This window comes from Pelobates fuscus, chromosome 4 (assembly GCF_036172605.1).
Source record: "Pelobates fuscus isolate aPelFus1 chromosome 4, aPelFus1.pri, whole genome shotgun sequence".
Lineage (NCBI taxonomy): Eukaryota > Metazoa > Chordata > Amphibia > Anura > Pelobatidae > Pelobates > Pelobates fuscus.
The window spans coordinates 330,603,558-330,628,637 of NC_086320.1; the positions used below are offsets into that span (position 1 = coordinate 330,603,558).

General features: G+C 37.2%; 1 protein-coding gene across 3 annotated transcripts in view; it reads left to right on the plus strand.

Moving 5' to 3' along the window:
* Positions 1 to 25,080, plus strand: part of DGKB (diacylglycerol kinase beta) — a 567,171-nt gene that overhangs the window by 113,874 nt on the left and 428,217 nt on the right. For all 3 annotated transcript variants that reach the window (XM_063452403.1, XM_063452402.1, XM_063452404.1), the window contains exon 2: positions 17,178 to 17,410. In XM_063452403.1, coding sequence (XP_063308473.1) covers positions 17,332 to 17,410 — 79 coding nt within the window. In that variant the 5' untranslated portion in view covers positions 17,178 to 17,331. The remainder of the gene's footprint in view (positions 1 to 17,177; positions 17,411 to 25,080) is intronic.

Genomic DNA, 25,080 nt, shown 5'->3' on the forward strand with positions numbered 1-25,080 from the left:
AACAATTAAATTTTCTCATATTTCTTGTGATTAACTTGTACTAGAAAACGTTATTCATACTGTATAATCAGACTATAATACAATAAAGCCTGATTCTTAAAGTGAAACAATATATACCGTATATACTCGAGTATAAGACGAGTTTTTCAGCACATTTTTTGTGCTGAAAACCCCCCACTCGTCTTATACTCGAGTCAGTTGTCTGTATTATGGCAATTTACATTGCCATAATACAGACAAGGACCGGGGGTTGGCAGGAAGCTGTAACTTACCTTCACAGCAGCTCCTGTCAGCTCCCTTCTCTCTTCTCCGGTGTGTGCAGCTCCCAGGTCAGCTCCCTCTGCAACTCTCGCGAGAGCTGCGGGGTCAGAGCGTTGCCACGGGTTACCGTGGCAACGCTCTGCGCGGCCGCGAGAGTTGCAGAGGGAGCTGACCTGGGAGCTGCACGCACCGGAGAAGAGAGAAGGGAGCTGACAGGAGCTGCTGTGAAGGTAAGTTACAGCTTCCTGACAGCCCCCTCCTACAGCCCATCCACTGGACCACCAGGGAGTGAGAGCCCCCCTCCCTGGCCAGCTAACAAGCAGGGAGGGGGGACGAAAAAATATTAATAATAAAACAAATAATAATAAGAAAAAAAATATTAAAATAATAACATAAAAAAATAATACAATTAATAATAAAATAAAAAAAATAGTTACCTAAAAAAAAATAATAACATTAAAAAAAATATTAAAATAATAATTAAATAATAATTAATAAAATGCCCACCCCCCACCAATGCTCTGCACTCACACACACACACACTGCACACACTGCACACACTGCACACACACACACACTGCACTCACACATACACACACTGCACTCACACATACACAAACTGCATTCATACACACACTGCACTGCATTCATTATATACACACTGCATTCATACACACTGCATTCATACACACTGCATTCACACACACTGCACTCATACATACACACTGCACTCATATACACACACTGCATACACCCTGCACTCATACACACACACTGTACTCATACACACACACACTGCACTCATACACACACACTGCACTGCATTCATTATATACACACTGCATTCATACACACACACTGCACTCACACACACTGCACTAACACACACACACTGCACTAACACACACACACACACTGCACTCATACATACACACTGCACTCATACATACACACTGCATTCATACACACACTGCATACGCACTGCACTCATACACACAATGCACTGCATTCATTGTACACACACTGCACTCATACACACACACTGCACTCATATACACACACTGCACTCCATTCATTATATACACACTGCACTCATACACACACTGCATACACACACACTGCATACACACACACTGCATTCATTATAGACACACACTGTAAATAAATATTCAGTTAATATAATTTTTTTAGGATCTAATTTTATTTAGAAATGTACCAGTAGCTGCTGCATTTCCCACCCTAGTCTTATACTCGAGTCAATAAGTTTTCCCAGTTTTTTGGGGTAAAATTAGGGGCCTCGGCTTATATTCGGGTCGGCTTATACTCGAGTATATACGATAAATAAAAACATTTTGAAAATATATAATCCAATATCTAAGGATCTTTTATCAATACTGGATAATAGTGTACATATTAAACATGTATGCCGTGAAATAATTCTCAGTAGTTATTATAAAGTAATCACTGCTAAACAATATTATCCAATAGTAAGCATATTATATTATGTTCCCATAGTTCTAAACAATCTCCAATATTCAATTGAGTTACACACACTTCCCTAGCAAATTTCCCTAGCTTTGTAATAGAGTGGGAAATCATATATAATGGCTTTTCCCGCTATGTCTGTGTGGAACCCTACTTGGGTGAAGAAGAGCCCTCCCCCTGAATATAATTATTTAGGGCCCCACACATCACCAGTCGGTGGTCCTCCACCCTGAACAATATAACAGAACCCACACACAGACCACAGGTACTCAGGGACAGAAGAATCCCCTCCCTGTTTATTTTATGAAATAGCTTCCACCCACCTGCCACTGGTGAGGACAATAGGATGGACAGTGATCTGTCAACCCCCCATAGCTTATCTTATAGTCCTCCACCCAATGTCCATGAGTGGGGCACATAATTTAGCAACAGTGCCAACAGTATCTTACTGTAATTCCATTTGTTTAAACCAGTACCAAGATTTCAAGCCTCTGAGCCTGGATGTGAAGCATTTGGTTCGGGCCTGAACTGCAAAATCCAGACGTAAAAAACTATGAACAATGACTGGATTTTGCAGTCCGGGTGGCCCCATACAGCAGCGAATGGTTTTGCGTAATTCAGACTGAGTAGCCCCGTGCAACTTTTTTGGGTGTCTTTATTTTAACCCCCAACCTTTTTTTTTTTGCCTGTGTGTGGAGCTAAATCCTCTTGCGGATTCCTTGAGAAGATTTCTGGCCATTCAAAAGGCAGTGCAGAGATACCCTAGAAATCTGCTACAAACAAGAGGAATTAATGGAACACTCTAAGCAACCCATTGTGGTTATGTTGCCAGGAGTGTTCTTGCACCTTTCTAGAGTAAGTAGAAAACCACAACAGTTTTACTACTTACCTGGATCCTACCTCCCCTACTGCCAGAAACTCCAGACACTGAGATGTCAGGCTATGCAGTCAATTAGAGCACTTAGATGGCGTTCTAAGCCAATGAGCATGTCCATGAATAGCCAGACTTACGTCAGTGGCAACAGGAGCTTCTGGCAGCATTGAAGGTAGCGACAGGCACCCAGCTAAATCCAAGTAACTTGTTAAACCATTCTGGAATGGCACCAGGCCAGTCCGGTCAGCATGATACCTACAGCAGGATGTAGTGGTTATGGTGCTTGGAATGTTCCTTTAAAAAGAGAGCAGATATTTTTCTTGTGAATTGTACCTTTGCCTCTTTACTATCAAGTTTTACAAGACTTCTTGAGCAAAACTGGGGAGTGCTGAGACCAAATATATAATCCATAACAGGTAAAACATACCAAATTAACGAATGCAATCAGTTTTGCTATAATGTCTCTAAAGCACCATGCACTGGTCGATGGTGTTGTGTTTTATTCCTCAATTTCATGTAAAAAAGCTGCTTTCCTAACAAATATGTGCTTGAAGGCAACATAGCAATGATTTATTTCATTTTTTTTGTCCACTTGCGAAGAAGTATTAATCTATCATATATAGAACACCTTCTATTAAAGGGAATAAATCCACTCTAGTTTCTATGGTATTTTACAGGGTTCTTACAGGTACTAAATTGAGAGAATATTTCAAATGTTGTTTTGGCCAAACTACCGAGTGCCATATAGATTGACTGCATTTTATTTTGTTTAGAAACATTTACTGTATAAGTCTTTTGACATTAAAATATATATATCTTTTTCTTTTTAATAATGCAGTTTAATTTTAAACATATCTTTGTTTTGTGTAGTTTATAGAACTGTTTTTGTTTCACAAGAGTGCTGGTTTGCATTAACCCTTTAGCTACCGAGGTATTACTGAAAATGTGTGACTTTTATTTGGAACGTGGGATAAATAGTTAATACTTATATTTATAGATTACGGTTGGTGGTGCCTAGAAAAAAATACACAAGTTAAATTGTTTAATTTATGTGTTCATTCTTTAAGAAAATAGTCAGGAAGCCGATCAAATATATGGATTGTATTGCATTCCATGTAGCCTACAACTAGGTGCACAATTATACAATTTATTTTTGCTTTGCTTATTTAATATGTTGGATGCACTCTCAAAGTTCTTTCTGGTACTGCAAAATACAAATTTGCGTTCAAGAGCAATGTATTGTGGATATACTTATAGGGACATTAGGCACCAAAACAACTTTGGAGGACATGTTACAGAGGAAGTGGTGTGATGCTGCCTTAAGAGCAGAAAAGTTCATTATTATTATTATTATTATTATTATTATTATTTTATTATTTATATAGCGCCATCAGATTCCATAGCGCTGTACAATGGGTGGACTAACAGATCTTACAGATCCAATAATTTATAGGCTCCACTACATGTGAGTGGTTTTTTAGCCTCATCTATAATCTATTGTGACATTTACAACATCTGCACTATTTTTGTTCCTCTTTTTTTTGTCTTTTATGTATTTGACGTTCACCATATTACCAAATTTGTGGGGTTAGTAAAAACCCCTGCACAGGTTGTACCCATATAGCGCTCCAATAATAGATATATTTTATACCATATTTTGGCATGTTAGAATTTATTGTGGGAATAGGGGTATCCCACGTTAAGTGTAGAGCTGCTTGTCACTGAGGCACTTTGTTGTATTACACACTACCTCCTATTAGAGGTGGATTTTAGTTGGATTTGCACCAAAACAACTTAAGCTTAATAAAGCAGTTTTGGTGTATAGACCATGCCCTGCAGTTAAATCGCTTTGTTTATACAGCCATGGTCACACCTCCCTGTATGTGACTTGGGCAGCCTTCCAAAAATACTTCCTGTAAAGAGAGATCTCATGCTAAAACTATCTTTATTGCACAGTCTGTTCAAATTGGAATGTATCTCCTGCTCTGTTAATTGCCTCCTAAACACTGCAGGAGGTTTCTGTGTGTGATTAAAATTCAATTTACTGATCTGGAGATAAAAACTTCAAAAGTAAGTTAAAATCTAATTGAAATTGAAACCATTTTTTCATGTACGCTATTGTGTCAGTCACATGCAAGGGAGTTGTGGCTAGGGCTGCCTTGACAGAAAAGTGATTTAACTCTTAAATGTCAGAAATGTGAGCAGTGAGACTGCAGGAATGATCTATACACAACAGCTGCTTCATTAAGCAAAAGTTGTTTTATAATTTCCCTACAAGTAAATCCACAATAAATTGTTCTTGAACCAGGCATGTGTTCTGCAGTGTTAGAAAGAACTTTGAGAGTGCATCCAACGTATTTGCGACATATAAATTATTTTGCTGCCAATAGTGTACCTAAAGCTAGTCACGATAGAAAAGTGTCAGATGTCTATATTATCCCTTTAAACCAACTCACTGATATAGTACAAATTCATGAACATGAAGCAAAGTGTGTTTAGCTTGAATATTTAAATGTCATATTGAGATGTGTGCATCCTACATCACAGGTGAAACCCATAATAGAGCACGGACCTGTCCTGAACATTCTTAGATTGAGCTGTGAGTGTCAAGGAGTGTAAACAAGTCTTGCTCAACATATTGGCAGGTATATTCAAATATCACTATGCCAGGTACAAGCTTAAAGGGACATTCTAAACCTCTAAAGCACTTTAGTTTGCAGGAAAAGCTTGCTGTGTGATGAGTGTATCCTCTTTTATCAATGTGCAAAAAGTGCAGATTTCAATAAAAATTGACACTTTTATAAATTAACTTGGTTACACCTTCTTGGCTTTCAATCAGACAACAGGTCTTTTTACTTCCTGGTTTTGTTAGCTCAGTGGAGCCAAGCTCAAGAGGCGGGAATTGCCCAGAGCACCTGCTTTGCAAAGACTTCTCATTGAGCTGCATTAAGAACAATGTGTTAGAAGAGGAGGACTTATAAAGGCTGCAGACAGGAGAAATGCAGATTTTGCAAACTGTTTTAAGATTTTAGAAAAAAATGCAGTGCAGTGTCCCTTTAAATAATCGATAGTTAATACAATGTTATCCCTTTTGCTAGCAACGTGGATAGTACAATGTATAAATTGTTATGGTATATATCAATATATAGTGTCACCATATCATTTTGATATGATTGTTGCAGCTTGTGTAATTTATTACTTGGTGCAACCATAAAATGTGGCTACATCTAATTTAAAAGACACTTTCTGTAACAGGAGGCGGTAATGGATCACAGCTGGTAATTCGGACTTTAAAGTAAAAAAACAGTAGGGAATATGTATCCGTAAAACTCTGCAATAATTGTTCTTGCTGAGAAGAACTGATAAATCTTCAGTTTATATAGTTATTTTTCATTTTTTTTTATAATCACCTTATATGGCAAAAGTTTGGAGATAAGGATTTTAAACAAAACAATTTTATGTTTAATCCTCTTTGTTTAACCCCTTAAAACCAGAGGGCGTACTATTACGGCTCTAAACGCTGCAGGACGTAATAGTACGCCCTCCGTTTTTTTCTTACTTACCCGGTCGCCGGCGATCCCATGCCGGCGATCGCAGTTGGGGGGACTCCCAGGGAGCCCCCCGCATCATGTCCGTCCTCCTGCAGCCCTCCCGGCCATGTGAGAGTGAGGTCCTTGCGAGGACCTCACAATCACATGGCCGGGTTAGCTGCCTGGTGCATTGCCAGCAGGGGGACTAACTGTAATGACAGTTAGTCCCCCTGCTGGCTGGAAATAAAATAAAAGATTAAAAAAAAAAAGTAAAATAAGTGTAAAAAAAAAAAAAAAAATATATATATATATATATATATATACTTAGATCATATATATATATATATATATATATATATATTATATAAATATGATCTAAGTATATAAATACACATATGCATACACACACATACACTGTCTAGGTGTATTTTACTATATATATATATATATATATATATATATATATATATATATATATATATATATATATATATATATATATATATATATATATATATATATATATATATATATATTAATATCAAATTACACGTAGACTGATACTGATTAAATATATATATATATATAATTCTTGTTATATATATATTTATATATAATATAAAAAAATATATAAATACGTCAAAAAATAAAATTAAAAAAATAATTAAAAATAAATATCTAAAAAATATATAGATGTGTGTTATTTTGTTCTAACTGTATTGTGATATTAATATATATATATATATTTATATCAAAATACACGTAGAATGAAATAATATATATATATCTATATACATACATATATACGTATATATCACTAAATATATACCTATATATAAATAAAAATATTAAAAAAAATTATATATATATATATATATATATATATATATATATATATATACATATACATATATATACACGAATATATATACATATATTAATTCTACATATATATTTATGTAATATTTTTACATAATTAGGTATCTTAATTAATTACAATTAGCGGGACCTGCCTGACAACCCATGCCGAAAGTATAGGGAATTTAATTTGCTAGCACTATATTTAACCCTATAACTTTCCAAGACACTATAACACCTGTACATGGGGTGTACTGTTTTACTCGGGAGACTTCACTGAACACAAATATTAGTGTTTCAAAACAGTAAAATGTATTACAACGATGATATCACCAGTAAAAGTGAAGTTTTTTGCATTTTTCACGCACAAACAGCACTTACACGGACAATATTATTGCTGTGATACTTTTTACTGTTTTGAAACACAAATATTTGTGTTCAGCGAAGTCTCCCGTGTACAACAATACCCATCATGTACAGGTTTTATGGTGTTTTCAAAAGTTACAGCGTCAAATATAAGGCTTGTGTTTCATTTTTTTCACATAAAAATTCGCCAGATTGGTTACGCTGCCTTTGAGACCCTATGGTAGCCCAAGAATGAAAATTAGCCCTATGATGGCATACCATTTGCAATAGTAGACAACCCAAGGTATTGCAAATGTGGTATGTCCAGTCTTTTTTAGTAGCCACTTAGTCACAAACACTGGCCAAAATTGGCGTTTTTTTGCATTTTTCACACACAAACAAATACTAACGCTAACTTTGGCCAGTGTTTGTGACCAAATGGCTACTAACAAAAGACTGGACATACCCCATTTGCAATACCTTGGGTTGTCTACTATTGCAAATGGTATGCCATTATGGGTGTAAATTTAATTCCTGGGCTACTATACAGTCTCAAAGGCAACGTAACCAATCTGGCGAATTTCAATTTCAAATGTAATGTGCTATATTTGACCCTGTAACTTCCCAAAACACCATAAAACCTGTACATAGGGGGTACTGTTTTACACGTGAGACTTTGCTGAATACAAATATGTGTATTTTATTGCAGTAAAAGCAAACAGTATTATGACATTGACAGTTAAAATGTCATGTAGAACTAAAAAAATAAAAAAAAGTCTTATTTTCTCCCATTGTTTTTATATTAAATTATGCTTCATAGCTACATATTTGATATTAAATGAAAGTCCGGTTTCCCCTGAATAAAATGATATATAATAAGGCTGCATTTAATATGAAAGAGGTGAATTACGGTTGGACAGACATGTAGCGCAAATGCCAGGTTTTGTTTACGTTTTGTTTTGTTCACAACGTGTACATTTGGCTCAGTCCTTAAGGGGTTAACACTTTCAAGTTTTAGAATGAATATTTATTTTTTATTTTAAAGAATGATGAAATGAGAAAAAAAGAGCAAAATATGTGCCACTTTTTTGTTTCTAATATTTCTCCCCAGTTACTAAATAAATCATATTCTTTCCTTACAGTCAGAGTCTGCTTAAGATTGCCCATGGCACTAGACAGGATGTCAGATCGCCCACCCTCCTTCCCCCATCCCTCATGCAGACACTGTACTCATACAGAGGCATACATGCACAAACACACTCACCTTCATACATGCTCACATTCTCAAACTCACTCATATGGAAACACTCACAGATCCACGATTAAAAACACATATTAAAATAGATAAGCTCTGCCACACAGACACACTGCCACACACATATACAAACAGATTTATTTTTTATTTATTTTTTACAATCTTTATTTTCATATTTAAGTATTCGTACAAGATACTGAGCTTATTGGTTACATATCAATTTGGTCAATATGTCAAAGTAAAACGTTGGAACATATAACTTCCCAATTTTACATTTCTAAACATTTGTGGCTAACATTGTTTAAGTGCTATGCTATTTACACGTTGTGCAGCTGGTCATCATTACTGGTACCGGAGCATGCCATTCTCTTCTGCGCTGCTGATTTTGAAATATTATTTATTCTTTGCTGGAGTGTTATAGCCTGTATTGTGAGATTGTGGAACACCAGGTTGGTTAGCTAGCTGTCTGCCCATATTCTGTTCGGCCTTAGTATGTGCTATTTCAGCAGGGGGTTACCCCCTGTAACTATGTGTTTCTCGGGGCCTGTTGGCGTGTATTAAAGCTTCTCCTATTCTAACTTCTTTTGTCTTAGGATAGTCCCTGGTCCTGGGATAGGGACGAGTTATCTCTCGTGGTCGTGCCTGTCTGTTCCTGCCTTCTGTGCCAGGGGTACCTTCTTTTGCATTTATGTTCTGTCTGTATCTTCAAACTCTGTCTTGTCGGTTGTGTGGGCGATTGGACCCATTTTGCCTCCCTTCACCAGCCTGTGGGTGTCCCTTGTTGTGTTTGTGTGTTTTGGGTCGACCGCTTGATTATTTGTTTTGTGGTTCGGGAGCCCTTGGGCATTCCCTCAGCCCCTGTTCCCGTGCAGGTCCCGTCCACTCGGGCCAACATATATGGGGGGAGAAAGAAAGAAAGGTGAGAGAGGAGGGGATGTAGGAGAGGGAGAAAAAAAAAAGGGAAGAGGAAAGCCCGATTGAAGTTGGGGGAGGGCCGGGGGGGCAGTATGGAAAGGGCGAGCCCTTACGTCCTCCTTGACCCACCACGCGCCCCCCCGCTCCGTGTTTCTCCTTTGCCGTCCCACCCCCCACGCCCCCGGCCACACACGGGGACCGATAGTCTCACGTCCTGCTGTGTGATATGAAATCCATCCATGGGGTCCAAGTCTGCATGTATTTGTCCACTGTTCCCCTCAGGGTTGCTGTGAGGGTCTCCATCCCGTGGATTTCCTCTACCTTGTCCATCCATCGTTGGATGGTGGGTGTCCGCACGGTCCGCCAGTTGGTTGGGATAAGTAGTTTGGCTGCGTTTAAGAGGTGTTTTGTGAGCAACTTTTTATATCTCGATATGGGCATCTGCGTGTGATGGAGGAGCATCTGGAGTGGTTGAAGTTGGAGATCGGTGTCTAGGATGTTCTTGATCTGGGCATGGACTTGGTTCCAGAACGGGACTATTTTTCTACATGTCCACCATACATGAATGTCGGATCCTGTCTCTTCTCCACATCTCCAGCAGGTGTTGGGTGCGTCCGGGTTCATTCTGTGTATCCTCTCAGGCGTCCTGTACCACCGGTCAGCAGCTTGTAATTGAGTTCCTGCTGTTTGGAGCTCATTGCGCTTTGGTTTGTCAGTATGTGGATTTTCATCCACTGTGGCTCTGTAAGTGAGACGCCGGTGGCTTCTTCCCATCTTGCCATAGATCTTGCTGGTTCGGGTCGAGCTGCGGCTTGGAGTAACGCGTAGATCATAGAGATGCCTCTGGCTATGTGCGCTCTGGCTTGGCAGATTTCCTCAAACTGTGTTAGCGACCTGTGGAACAGGCGCCTACCATTGTGGGACATGTAGTATGCTTTAATCTGGAGATAATAAAGTCTTTCTATGCACGTCGGGGTTCTGTCCTGTATATGTTCCGGTAGCGGTTTCAGCGCATCCCCTGTGCACCACTGTTGCATGTAAGGTTGATCCGTCGTTCCAAACGTCCTGACATCCCACGGTGTGAGTCCTCCTGCTACTTCGGGGTTCTAGGTGATTGGGGTCAGCGGTCCCGGTTTCGTGGTTAAGGAGAGTTTGGTGCTGATGAGGTGCCAGATCTTCAACGTTGCCCCGATGAATGAATTAGACCAGGTCCATGGGTTCCTCAGGTGACCGCTCAACCATATTGCCGCTGGTATTTTCCTTTCCGTCTGAGCTTGTTCCATATGTATCCATTTCTTGCTAGTCTTCGGAACATGCCAGTCTACTATGCGGTGCAAGTGCGTCGCTCTATACAAACAGATTTATAACAGATATACAATACCAGACAAAGATACACATACAGATAAACACTGCCACACAATTACACAGATGCATACTGCCATACACACTACCACACACATATACAAACAGATATACAATGCCACACAATCACACAAGTACATACTGACGTACACAAATATACAAAGCATATACAAGCAGATACTCACTGACAGGTGCATCTTCCTGCTTTCACTACTTCAGAAAGGGAGTTTCGGGCACTCTCCCTGACTTAAGCCTAGCAGTTCAGAGTTTAGCTCATTGGTTGAGAGCTAGCTGTGCACTGCAAGGCTTAGCTCAGGAAAGCTAACAAAATCTCCTGTTTAGAAGTTTCCAGCTCTCTGACTGAAGTAGTGGAGGCAGTTAGCAGCCCTTAGTGGACCCTATGTAAAAAGTCAAACCTCTCTAAAATGATTTGACTGCTTACAGTAGGAAGGTAGGGCACTCCTGGCACCATAACCACTGTTCAACAAGATAATGTATACAGACCTGTTTCAGGAAAAAAAAATGCCCCCAGATAGACTTATCATGGTTTTAGGATCACCACATATGACAAAGGTTTTATCTAAATTTCCTATAGACCATATATTAAAAAGTGTGCATTACTGTTTCAGAATTAAACTTGTTAATGGAAGTCAGCTACCATCTCATCTATTAAAGAAGTGCTGCTTTTAGCACTTAAAGGGACACTGTAGGTACCCAGACCACTTCAGCTCATTCAAGTAGTCTGGGTGCTGTGACCTTTTTCCACTTAGTGCAATGTAAACATTGCAAAACAAACAGCAACTAGAGGGTTCTGGAATCCAAATGAATCTGGAATCCAAACGAACTTTTGGTCCGTTATCTAAAACTGGACGTCATCACGGACCTCTAGCATCAGATTTCCCCCATAGGAAACCTTTGAATAATGCTTTCCTATGGGGAGGTCTAATGCACGCAGGGCCGTGCCTGCGCATGCGCATTAGATCTCCCCCGCCGGCTGACATCGGCGGGGAAGGAGTGCGGGCGGAGCATGACCCCATGCCAAAGGGACATCAGCACTGGATTCAGGTAAGTGGCTAAAGGTGGAGCACAAGGGAGGGGGGCACTCCAGGAGCCTATAGTGCCAGGAAACCGGCTTTGTATTCCTGGCACTACAGGATTCCATTAATAACTACAAAGTATGAGCTGGCTTTGTGGTGTGAGAAGCTCCACGTGCCCTGAAACACGAGTATCAATATATATATATATATATATATATATATATATATATATATATATATATGTGCTAAATATATGAAGACAAAAAATTGAGCTGTTTTCTGTTCTAATCTCTCTTGCTACTTATTTATCTCTCTATAAATGGTTTTAATATACTCTGTACTATATGCTATTTTGTACAAATCTGATAATTATAACTTATGTAACTATGGTTGGAATTCCCTACCCCCTTTTCTATTATTTCTTCCCCTTCCCCCTTTTTGTTTTATATATTATTTTTATTCATAATTCAGTTGTTTTTCATTGTTATATTTTTTTTTATATTGTTAAAATTATGTTTCTCAAAATGTGAATTTTTAATAAAAATAATGTGTAAAGAAGTTAACATAATTTTGTATGTGGCTCTGCGTGGTCTCAGAACCCAATAATGCTCCACCGAAAAACAAACAGGAGATATGCAAACACTGAAAAAGGACAACAGCTCAAATAGCTTGCACTTCAGTGCCACTACAGGGAAATACTTAGCCTGTCATATATCAAACAGTTTCTACCCAGAGGGCTTATTGCGATCCCAATGTTGGCAGGCTTTGTCTGCACAAAAGATGCTCATGCTCATTTTGACCTTTTTTGGGCATCGTCAGTGACATGTAGCTCATAACCCCTAGGCACAGTGGGGACTGCCCTTGTAGGTGGGATTAGTCTGAGGTTCTCTTTGTAATGATACAAGTGAGCTAAAACATGTATGAGACCTGAGAGGGGGTACCCTGAAGGGCAAGCTATTTGAGGTTTTGTCCATTCAGTATGTCTAAAAATCTTTTTTTTTTTTAGCTAATAATTCACCCAAGTATATATATTTGAAAGCAATCCCTGGATTTTGTCTTCAGAACAATTTGATGCTATCATTTCATTCACAGCATTGTACTGTTGCTGGAGCAAAATATTCCAGATTGTGTTTAGCTTTTTGAAGCTGGTGTGCCTATTTAGCCATGTGTCCATCTAGGTTTCAAAATGTGAAATTTTTACAGATTGCTTTGCTGGCGTCATATCTCTAATTAAAGGCCATATAACAGCTCAATTAATCAATAGCTTGATTACAAGCTTGCATTTAGTTGACAGCCCATTACATTTAGACATAATTTAATAGGACCATTGGAATACACATGTTTTGTGTTTTTGTAATAGAATAAGAAATCACAGAATTATAGAAACACATTAACTGGTACATAAAAATCAGTAAGAATGTCTGTCTGTCTATCTATCTATCTATCTATCTATCTATCATGAATGCAAATAAAAAATATCTAATTGTCACGCTACCTCTCTGTGGTCACCTCCTGGCAAACACATGGACGCAAGAGGCTGGAGGGTTGATGTTTTCATGAAAATACACTGACTTGTGTAATTTCTAACTGTCCCTGACTTTTTGGGGGTGTGGCTATTCACCTAAGATACCACATTATAAATTGGCTTTTGGGTTTTGTTTATTCTGGTTTTGACTAGGCAACACTTGGCTGCACTTGACTACTCTGTCTTCTGTTACCCTTGACCGGGCTACTGTCTCTTGGTTTCTGGATTACATTATCGCTGGCTTGATCATTCTATGTCCATATATGTAAAGCCCAGCCACTCTAAGGACCCGTAATATTTTATTGTATTATCCATGCTGAGTTACACATTGCATGTTGGGTAGTTATATCGTGACAATAATATAAAATATGTAATTTTTTCACTGCTCCAAAGGTTTTTCTCTTCTGTTGGTTATTTCTTCTATATTTATTTTATGTACATTATATATTTTTTGCAGTAAACTGATAGGCACATTGTTGCACCATTTTGGTTTGTTTATGGATGAAATTTGTCAGAACTAAAACACCACATGAACAAAACCCAAATCCACTGAAACAATTTTCTTTTATCATCAAGCACAAATCTAGTTGCTATTATTTGTAATTTGTAGACTCAGAGATTAATTTCCAGATGAACTGCAATTCCGCAGAAATGGGGCGGTTCACGTGACCAGGTCAAAATTCCAATTTCAAGGCTGCCATACACCAGAGTCTTTGGGGAATCAGCTCGCCCAATTGTGAACATGCTCATTTTCATTACTGATTTGGAATGCCATTCCTAGCACCAGAAAAAAAAAGAGGATGCAATCTAAAAAAGGCTCTTTTTTTGGTGGGGGCAAATAAGCAGCTTAGTTTGCCATGATGGACACGAGATCTGCCCGATAATGTGGGCTATACCTCCTTTTTCATCAAGGTGGAAAAAACGTTGGTAATGGTTAGGGGACTTCCAGTAACTGTGGATTTACAGATCAAGTAAAAACTGACTGACATAGCAGAAAAAGGAGGAGCAGTAAAAAAATCCAGACACTTTGACTACAGCTACTGAGGGAGACAGGCCAGCAGCGATACTGTGTATTTTAGCCTTGCTGTGACTATGTGAGAGTGGGAGATAGTCTGTGTCATTGATTCTAGTGTGTGACTAGGTTTAGCTTGCTGCTGTATCTAACTAGCTACTGCTACAGGCACTTGAGTGGTAGATATGAGACTGCCATTTTGTCATTGATCCTAGTGTGAGACTAGGTTACCAATATAGTTGTAAAAGGTTTGGTGGTTGTAGTTGTTTTTTTTTTTTGATAACTGTTTGTAGAAAGAAAATTATTTTTTATTTGGTGTGTGAGTGTGTTGTTTAGTAAAAAAAGCAAGCAAAGTAAGAAAAAGTTCCTCAGCTACTCCCGCATTGGCACTCACACAAACTTCAAATGGCAGAGATAGCCTGTTCCATTCAACTGTGATACTGTTGTTTTTTTCTAGTGCAATGTTGCACTGCTATCCACTGTGTCAGGAATGGAGATACCCTAACACGCAAACCTAAAGGAAACAGTGAAGTAAAACATTAGGGTCCTTAGAGTGGCCAGGCTAGTGCCTAAGGAACATAAAAGAAATGTCTGCAAGCAGACAGAGAATAAACAAGAGACAGGCTGAAGTCTAGGATAACAGAGATACACAGAATCGATAGTCAGACCGAGGTCTAGGATAACAGAGAGCAAAATTGGTCAAACAAGCCAAGGTCAGAAAACAGTAAATCCAATACATAGTATAAACACACTCTCAAGAACAAGAACCACCACAGGACAAGGAAACAATGTAACATAATAATCCCCAGACAAAATTGAGTAAGGGTAGGGCAAGTCCTGTTGCTTAACCCCCTATCAGTAGTAATGACATAGTTTCATAGAGTTTGAACACCTTGGCCATGAGAAATACTGACACCTCTATCACCACTGTCTCCACCATCACTAACCTTTATTAAAAACCATACCCATTTAGCCTTAGAATAGCAAAATGAATAGTATGTCTTTTACATCTGATTCAACACCAAGTAGCTCACCCTCTGTCAGTGTTAACCATTTTGGATACATTCCATATTTTTGTATTGATAGCAAAAGGACAAAATGTACAATCAATCATAAAATGTTAAGTTCTCTCACTTCCTATTTTTCTTTACTTCACTTATATAATAATCAGAATTAGTACTGCACAAATGCCTGATATTGTGTGGCCGTGAGGCCTGACAATGGTGTTGACATTTTTACATGTCAGCAAAGTCAAAGCACCATATTTCCTTGCCCCTTTTTGACTGCCCGAATTGCGTTTCCTATCTTTGAATGAATAGATAATTCCAGTCGTCATCTTGGACTACTATTTCTTCAAGGGAGTTCTGCTGTTTCATCAGTATTCAATTTATTAATGATATATTTTAGTTCTTGTTACGACTTGTTTAATTTTGGTCATGGATTTCTTGTTGGATCAGCACGCAGAGTTCCTTCTCAATTCTGAAGACATTTTTCTTTTTTGGGCTTTTAATGAAGGGTACACTTCTTATTGTGACTATATTAAACTTTGGATGCAGGATTCAAAATATTTTACAATGATAATTGTAGTTTTCTATGAAACTATCCTTCAACTTGAACATTTTTCACTAATTGTATAGACATAAGCTTTGCATCCAAACACCTTGATGTGCCTATGTTAGACCTTAATACATTCCATAATTTGTAAAGGGTTTTCTCCATAAATTTTAATTGCAGTCTGTCTTGCAAGTATGTAGCTGTTACTATAGTTATTGTAACGGACTCCGTTCGTTCGTATACTCCCGAAAGGCTAGAGCCATAAGTGATTATAGCCCGTTCACATAGTACGCTGATTCGTACTCTCCCAAAGTCCTAAGGTCATGGGGAAAATAAAGCAGTTCGCCGTTCGCATACCCAAACATCAGTAGAGACTTAATGAAGGGTACAACTATAATGTTTTATTCCGGCCAAATGGCCCACTTATATACACAGACCCCAAGCTTAGTGTCTCAAGCAAAATGATTGTAAAACACACCCCAAACACTCCCACAACATGCCCTGGAGTCTCTGTGTCTGGGAGATAAATTAGTGTACTTTGCTTGAACTAATTATCTCCCAGACACTAGAGTTACAAATTATAAAACAAAAATTATAAAAAAAAAATACATAATATATATCTGAACCACCAAAGGTCTTATCTCCCTGGATAGCCTGAATCTGAGCGCCCAAGTTGTCCAAATAGCGCTCAGTTCCAGAGAAATAGTGGTAGCGATCGGTCACTTTTGGAAGTTCACAACCGAACAAAATGTCAAATGGTTCCCCTGGCTCATAGGTAGCGATTGTCCGTCTACAACTTTTTCAAGCTGTTTTAGATATATCCCCAATTAAAAATGTATAATTAAATGTCTGTGTGTTTTCATTGGGGGTTTACATATTAATCAGGGATTTATTAATTCTTTAAGAATGGTCTAGACTTTTTTAGGCACACGTATAGGTGCATTGTTGTGCAAAATGCCTTTCTGTCTGTCTTTCTGCCCATCCATCCATCCATCCATATCTATCTATCTATCTATCTAATGTCAGTGGGCATTTTTTTTAAAACACAATGAAATGTTTTCATTCTGATTTGGTAAAAATAAAAATACACTGTCACATAAAATGACACATGTATTGTTGCAAACCTTTTTGTCAAAATTTCATTATATTTTCTCTCTATTACAGAATGTTAAAATATACAATGACTTCATAGAAGATTTCATCTCTGTTAATTATCCCTACATTTTAAACTGAAGACCCTCGGGAACGGAAAGGAAATCATTTTAATTATTAGTACCATCAAAGTGTCACATTTGTCCTCGCTGTAACTGGAATCTCTATGACCATAATGACTAACCAAGAAAAATGGGTCAATCTCAGCCCTGCAGAATTTTCTCAGCTTCAAACGTATGCAGAATGTAAGTATAATTTGCTTTGAACATTTTAATCTTCACATTTCATTTCCAGTCTATGAATGATTAAAACTGAACTTTTGAAGCTAAGCACTACCTTTAGGGTGAATTAATATGATACATATTACATACAATATATATATATATATATATATATATATATATATATATATATATATATATATATATATATATAATAAACAACCACCCCCCCATGTTCCATATATATATATATATATATATATATATATATATATATATATATATATATATATATATATATATATATATACACACACACACACACCAAACAGTTATCAGCACTTTTCTTAAATTATTCATAAACTCTATACAGTACCATAGTACTGTAATTAGTACAAATGTAGAAAGATACTGTTGCTAACTGGGAATAAGATACTATGGCATTGTTTGCATATAACGAAAAAGACTCAATTTGAAACAAATCAAATTTCACTACTAGATGTGTGGACGTTCTATGAAGAATGATGCTAAGATAAAAGAAAAAAAATAGATAAAGTAAAATATAAAAGGGATGATAGTATTATGTAAAACTGTGAGTGTAAAAATAGTATACATCATGAGTGTTATGTGAAACTTACTTTTAAACGTCCACCACAGGCACCAATACAACTTTAATGCATTAGATAGATGTTGCCTTCACTAATATGCTTTATTTTTTATTTTATTTTTTTGCATGCTCAAATATGTATAGTTTTTGCATAAAAAAGAATTAAATGTTTTTGCAGAATGATAAATTAGTCTGCCTTCTTAGCCACACCCCCTCACTCCAGAAAAATACTTCCTTATCAAATGTATGCACACAGCTGAGCCACTGACAGTACTGAATGATCTGAGAAACAACAACCTGCATTATAAGAAGAAACCCAGAGAGGCATATAATAGTAAAGAGATATCACAACATGTTTATAGTTTCTCTGACTGTCGGCAGCCAGATTGTGAATTAAAGAGACAATAGATAGGTGGCTGGAGAAAGTGACAAGGAAACCAAGTGAAGGCAAGCCACTGTCTAGAGGTCACTCCCAACCGCAGCAACAAAAAAAAAAGACAAAACTGAGTATAATATTAGAAAAACAGGGCGCCACAGTCACTTTAATAGTTCAATCTGGAGATTCTTAATAAAAAAGAAACAATCAGTAGAGATATAACATCCAATTTATTAAAAATAAAATAAAAAACAAGCAATAGCACAACACATGTGCATTATTGCAAGTATACAATAGCCAAGATTGGTCAAGAGCCCTTAGGAATAGCAGCTTTGAAAAAACATGACAATGCCAGCAGCCAGTGAGCAAATAGTTAAAAACTCTCTGCAGCACAAGGGTTAATTATATGGGAGCTGGCCAGTTCTTTCTAGCCAGTTGTCACATTAAAAAAGTAAAAAGGTAAAAATACAAAATAAAGTCCTAAGGTGCTGAGTAAAGCCCTCATATTAGTAGACTGGAGATTTTTTACAGGGGCATGTCTGCTAAATGTTTAAAACTGGCAACTGGGCCGCCACATGATACTTTGTAAATAAGTGTTTCACTGATCTTTGTTGCTATTGATTGATCATTTGATCCATTAATTCACCACATGATTAATTAATACCCTTTAGTATTTAATCTTTAATTGCACTTTTCAATTTGAACTTGAGAAAGACCTATTGCACAGGCACCATTGGGCTTACTATACAGAGCCTGACACGGCTTTGGAATTTGTGAGTGTACCCATTTATTATACACCATTCACCTTTATCCTACAGTATACACTATGTTCTATATTGTTCTTTTTTAGGCACTGCCAATATTCGCTTGCCATCTGCGTTATGTCCGTATATAAGTATTAACTCTTTGATTATATACTTGTATTGCTTTTGGAGGGTGCACTTTCACTTTGTGTTTTGCACATTGTTGTTGTGGTTTTCTATTGTAAGCTGAATCATTGTTTAGCTTGCTGTGGGAACGCAATAAATCTGTATTGCTTTTTTATCTATTGATGTTTGCAAGACATTTGTGTTTTTGAAGGGAACAGAACCAGGACAGAAGGACTGGATCCTGTCACCTGCTTCTCTCTCTAATTCCGCGTAGTAAAGGGAGTTTCCAAGTTTAAATAGTTCCTTCAGCCAGGGAAGGAGGAGGAGTGAATAGTATCTCTTACATAGAATGTTAAAAAAAAAAAAAACTTTCTAAATATCTTTATTTGAGAAATACATGATTTAAATATACTGTATGTGGGAGTTATGCTCAAATGGAGACATTTTACAATCTGTTTACATTTTTATCAGGATCCTTGCCAATACTTGCAAGCAGGGTATTTGACTTTTTGCATTTATCTATTTTTCTCACATACTTACTGTTGTGAGAAAAATTGTAGTTCTGATTAAATACTAATATTTCAGAACCTATTTGAATTTGTGCAATATAGTTTGCATAGCTTTTGTAAATGATTTAAAGATCATGTAAATTATTTTTTCATTACTCCAATATTTAAATTTTTTTTAATGAAAAATCCCAATACGCATAAATGTGTATAATTTGTTTACTTATTTTTTGTCTGACTATCAATTTACACTCAAAATTAGCACATCTGTTGAAATGTAGAAATCAGAGAGTGGTTTGATTGCCCCGGGCCCTATGCAAGTTCCAGGTTTGGGCCGCATCATAGAGCCTTGTGTCTTTTTTTATGAATGGTGTGTTTTGTGTGTGAGATTGTGAGTAGCGGCTGATTGTTGTGTGCTGAGAGCTGTATGTGCATGGAGTATTAAATGTGTGTGACTGACTGTTGTGTTTGAAAGTATCTGTATACATTTTAATTAAGTTATATGCATTATCCATAATGGTCCAGTGTAGGATGAGCTGGTGATCTGATGGGGTAGCATTGGGTTCTGTACCAATATCACATTAACAGCGTCCTCAGGGTTCTGGAGTTCTGGAACTCTGTTCAGGATTCAGAGCACGAGCTGTGGCACTCTGAATCAGCGAGAAATACTGGGGGACGGCAAAGGAGATCTTAAAGTGGTCTACACCTGATATTGTTGTAGACTAAAATGTTCCAACAATGAAGTGATGGGGTTCAAGGTAGTGCTTCTGATCTCTCTGCCAGTTCAAGCAGGGCACCCTCACAGCTAGAACTGGAACCCCAGGCCTAGGCCTTTATATGAGCCCAGACCCTAGGCAGTTAGTCCGAATCTATTACCAGTTACATATAAATCTGTTTAATAAACAATCAAATATAACAATGGTAGTGTGAAGGTTAACAATTTTCTAGACCATTGGGCAGACTAGATGGGCCGAATGGTTCTTATCTGCCGTCACATTCTATGTTTCTATGTTTCTAATTCAGGAAAAACTGCTCTATTATAAACCCTTCCCTTAGGCACAAATGTCCACTGGATTATGAAATATATTTAACTCCCACCCTACCATCCATGGCATGTAGAAAATTTCAGAAATAATGAACACAGTTGGATCCTGTTGAATCTCAATTAGTACTGATTCAGGTTCGGAAATCCACTAAAAAAAAATGTTAATAATTATTCATGCTTTATTTGAATTCCAAATACAATGAAGTGATCAAAACAGGGGGAAAAAACAGGATGATCAAAAATGCCTGAAATGTTTTAGACTTCATCTAAACTTTAATATTTACTAAGTAAAAGTTTAATTCTTGTTACTACTGTATAAGTATAGAATATCTTCCAATATGCTTACGTAAGTTATGTGTAGCATTCACACAGTTTACTAGTAAAACATTCTCTCAATTCATCATAAGCAGTACAATCATTTTAGTAACTAGTACTTTGGAAGTATTCATTTTAACTTGTTAAATGCCACAGACAAATCAGTCATTTCCTTTTTATGTTCATTGTTTTGTAATTTGTTTAATGATGTTAAAAGAAACAAAGCCATGTGAGGAAAAGCAAAGATGGATGGTATTTTAAAGAGTTATGAACTGCTAAGATGAGTAATACTTTTATGACAAGATGTATAATAAATGAGTCATAGTCATTTTAATAAAAAGGCTTCACGTTATCCCAACTCTAAACTCTAAATCACAAGAGATCTTGTAAAAATGTTTAATATAATCCTCAAGGGTCTGAAGCAATACTTTAAAAGAAGAAACCATATAGTGTTTTCAGCTTGTGGGTTGATAACAAGTGGTTTCTGTTCAATAACCCAAGTAGACTTATTATGTCAAATTGCAATATATCAGGCAGACTATAACACGTTTAGGCTAAGCTGGGATAATGTGCCTTTATATAGTGACCATTTTAAGATTTATGTTATAGGATCTCTAGATGAGCCTGCTGTATGGAGTGTGATAATGAAACATTCTGTGTTGCGGGGCATGTCGATAATACATGGGTGGCATTGTCCTTATGTAAGTGTGACAGCATGGTGACACATTTTAAATTGCTAAATAAATAATGGTTCTTGCACTCCGATAAAACAGAAATAGCAGCTTTATTGGGTCACAAGCAGCAACATTTCAAGTTCTTTATCAAGCTTGAACCATTATTTATTCTGCCTATCTTGGAATGGATGCCTGGCCAGCTCTGGCTTTGGTGTAAAGTTTTTCGGTAAATTCGGTATCCAGTATGTCTATATAGATTTAAATTGCTAATCAGCTAGCCGGGCACCTGAGCATGGGCATGGCACTATAGATGTTCTTGAGTAACTATCTATGGATGTGCTCACTGATAGGGTCACACTGCACTTTTTAAGGACACCTCAAATGACAGTGGTCCCAAATTGGAGCTTTTCTGCTGGATCCTGGACAGTCTGGAGGTATACATTACTATATACCATATTCGAGATCTTTGGTTTTATTTGTTTGTGCAAGGATTAACTTCTACGGTAGATAACAAATTAAACTATCCACATGTTTTGGCATAGACCTCCCAGGGGTCAAACCATTGTCAGGTTAACTTTATAGCTAAATAATCTCTGCTTACAGCACAATGTTGGACTCTTCAATTTGTTTTCTGCAATTTGGGAACCTAAATGTGAAGGCATCTTCCTGACGGTCTGGGGTTAGTAACTCCAAGTAAATTACATTATGCATAACTTCCATAGTATTTTAGGAAGCATATTCTGAGTAAATAACCAAAGATGTTTTTATTTGCATAATATAAAGTCTTTTTTTTATTTTTTGGATATTTGGATATTTTTTTATTTTATTTTTTGTGTGCAAAATCTGCTACTTTATTGCTTTGGAGTTTTTGTCAAGGCATGTGTAACATCATATACACAAAGTGTATACTATGATTTCTTTAACTACGGTAATAGAAATATGTGCACAGGTTTATCATATGGTGCAGGGCATATCAACTGTAGGGCATATAATCATTGCTCCTACTATCACAGGAGATGATGTTGTGCATGTAAATGCCAACTTGATATACAAGGAAGAAACCATACAATGCACTAACCCAAATTCATTATTTTGAAAAAAGAATTAAAAAAAATGTTATATGTTTATGCATAATTATCATGGTTCAAATTAACAATGAGATATATATTGGGTTTCTTGATCTGTTGTTGGCTTCCACGTATTTAAGACACCTTCCAGCATTTTATTGGTTTATCTTATATAGTTTTCTTAAAAGCACATCAAAACCAACTCTCAAGTTCACTGACATGAACTCACAAACAGGAAAAGGGCATTAGAGAGAGAAAAAAAAATATTTAAGCTGTGCATATGAATTCCCATGATAACACACAATATGTTTCTGGAGGCATTCTGCCGTCTTAAATCAATAAAAATGTGTGAAATATCAAAATGATATGTTCTTTGTGATATATCCATCCTTGTTTATTTTTCCATCTTATTATTTAAGACTATAACTAATGGGATGTTTGGTCAGCATATGCTTAGAAAAGAACAGACATTGCAGAGAGAAGCAGAGAGACAGGTTTGGAGGTGCTGGTAAATCGTCTGTCAAAACTGAGAGTTATTACAGCAGGACAGGAGGTGAAAATAAATTTAACTCATGACTGTAACCTATCATGCAATTCCCTCAGCAGATAGTAAACACTCTGGTCTGTTCTTCTAGGTTTTCAATATGTTTTTTTTTTCTGATTCATTACAGCATTGGTGCCAACAGTCCTGAATTTGCCAGGACAATCCTGCATTATGGGGTACTGTTCCAGGAAAACCAAGTCCTGGGGTTCTGTCCCATATTTTAAAATCTGCTGGCAAATTTCAAAATGCAGGAAGGCACTGGGAACTAGGACCATTTACAGAGTGCCTCAGAAGCTCTCTGTCCATTGTCTGCTTAAGGGGGCCTCGACTGTCAGACTCACCACATTGATGGCCTGTTCTGTTTCCTACTTACCTCCATCTCAGCCTCGGGAGGTAGGCAGGGAAAATTGGCAGGCATGATTACAATTTTGTAAAGAATAGTAACATAAAACACAAATGTAAACTTAGAAAATAATATGTCTGCTTAGATGATAAAGATGCTCTGGGCTGACCTAACCTTTCTATAATATCCCCTAATTTCTCACCAATTCTCTCTTCTAGCAAAGAATGTTAGTCTTGCTGCATTGCCATATAATTATCATCCAGGTCATGTCCTGCTACCTTTGAAGACAACACTTGGTGGTTGATACACGAGTGAATTGGCACATGATGTTTTCTTACTGATTTTGAAAGCTAAACACTAACACACACACACACACACACACACACAAACACACACAAACAAACACACACACACTCTTACTCATTGAAATGAAATTATTGCACAAAATATAGCATATTTGAAATGGTGTGTCAATGACAAAACACTTGTAATTGCTGTAGAATAACTAAAACAATAATTGCACTTGCTGATAATTTTGTTGTTGTTGCTAGAACAATACTCTGTGAACTTATCCTGTAGGCAACATAGCATCTTTACATGTAAAATTACAGTTCTGTTATTATGCACTGACTTTCATAGGTTAGGTGTAATCATTATAACATTTAGCCAATTATATTATATCATGAAACATATGCTGTTTGAATCCCTAAGCAGACATCAGACTCATCGATCAAATTTATTTTGTGTTTATATATGCTGTCTTTCATATTATCACCCATAGTCATCATCTATCATATTTACATGTTAAAACATACTTGCAAGTTGAGTCCTCATCCATCTTTTTACTTTGTAAGATATCTAGCACTGAGCGCACTTATCTAACAACTTACCTAGCTTATTCAAGCACATTTAATAAAATTACTTGTTGTTAGCCCTATTCGCATAATCATTGGGGGGATTGAACCACAGAATTAACATAAACAACTTTAACATGGTGGAGGTAGAAAGAACCCCAGTGCCATAGCACTCCATTACATTGCATTCTGGTATCTCAATGAAGCCATATCTGGAAACAAGCACATTTTGAAGAGCCCACTATGTAATGTGATTTCCCCACATTGCCTAACTGATAACAGAATGCGCAGAAATTCCACGGCAACTAATTCCAACTTGGAGAGCACCACCCCTTCTTGCTAGAGTGTGTAGCCTGATGGAGCATTTTCAGAGAAGCAGCTGCCTGAAATAAAATTAAATTAAAAACACTACTATCCTCTTGCCTCCTTCACCACATGTAGATATTCAGGGCTAAGGAGCTCTACATCTGGGAATTCATCCCTAAAACCCTCCC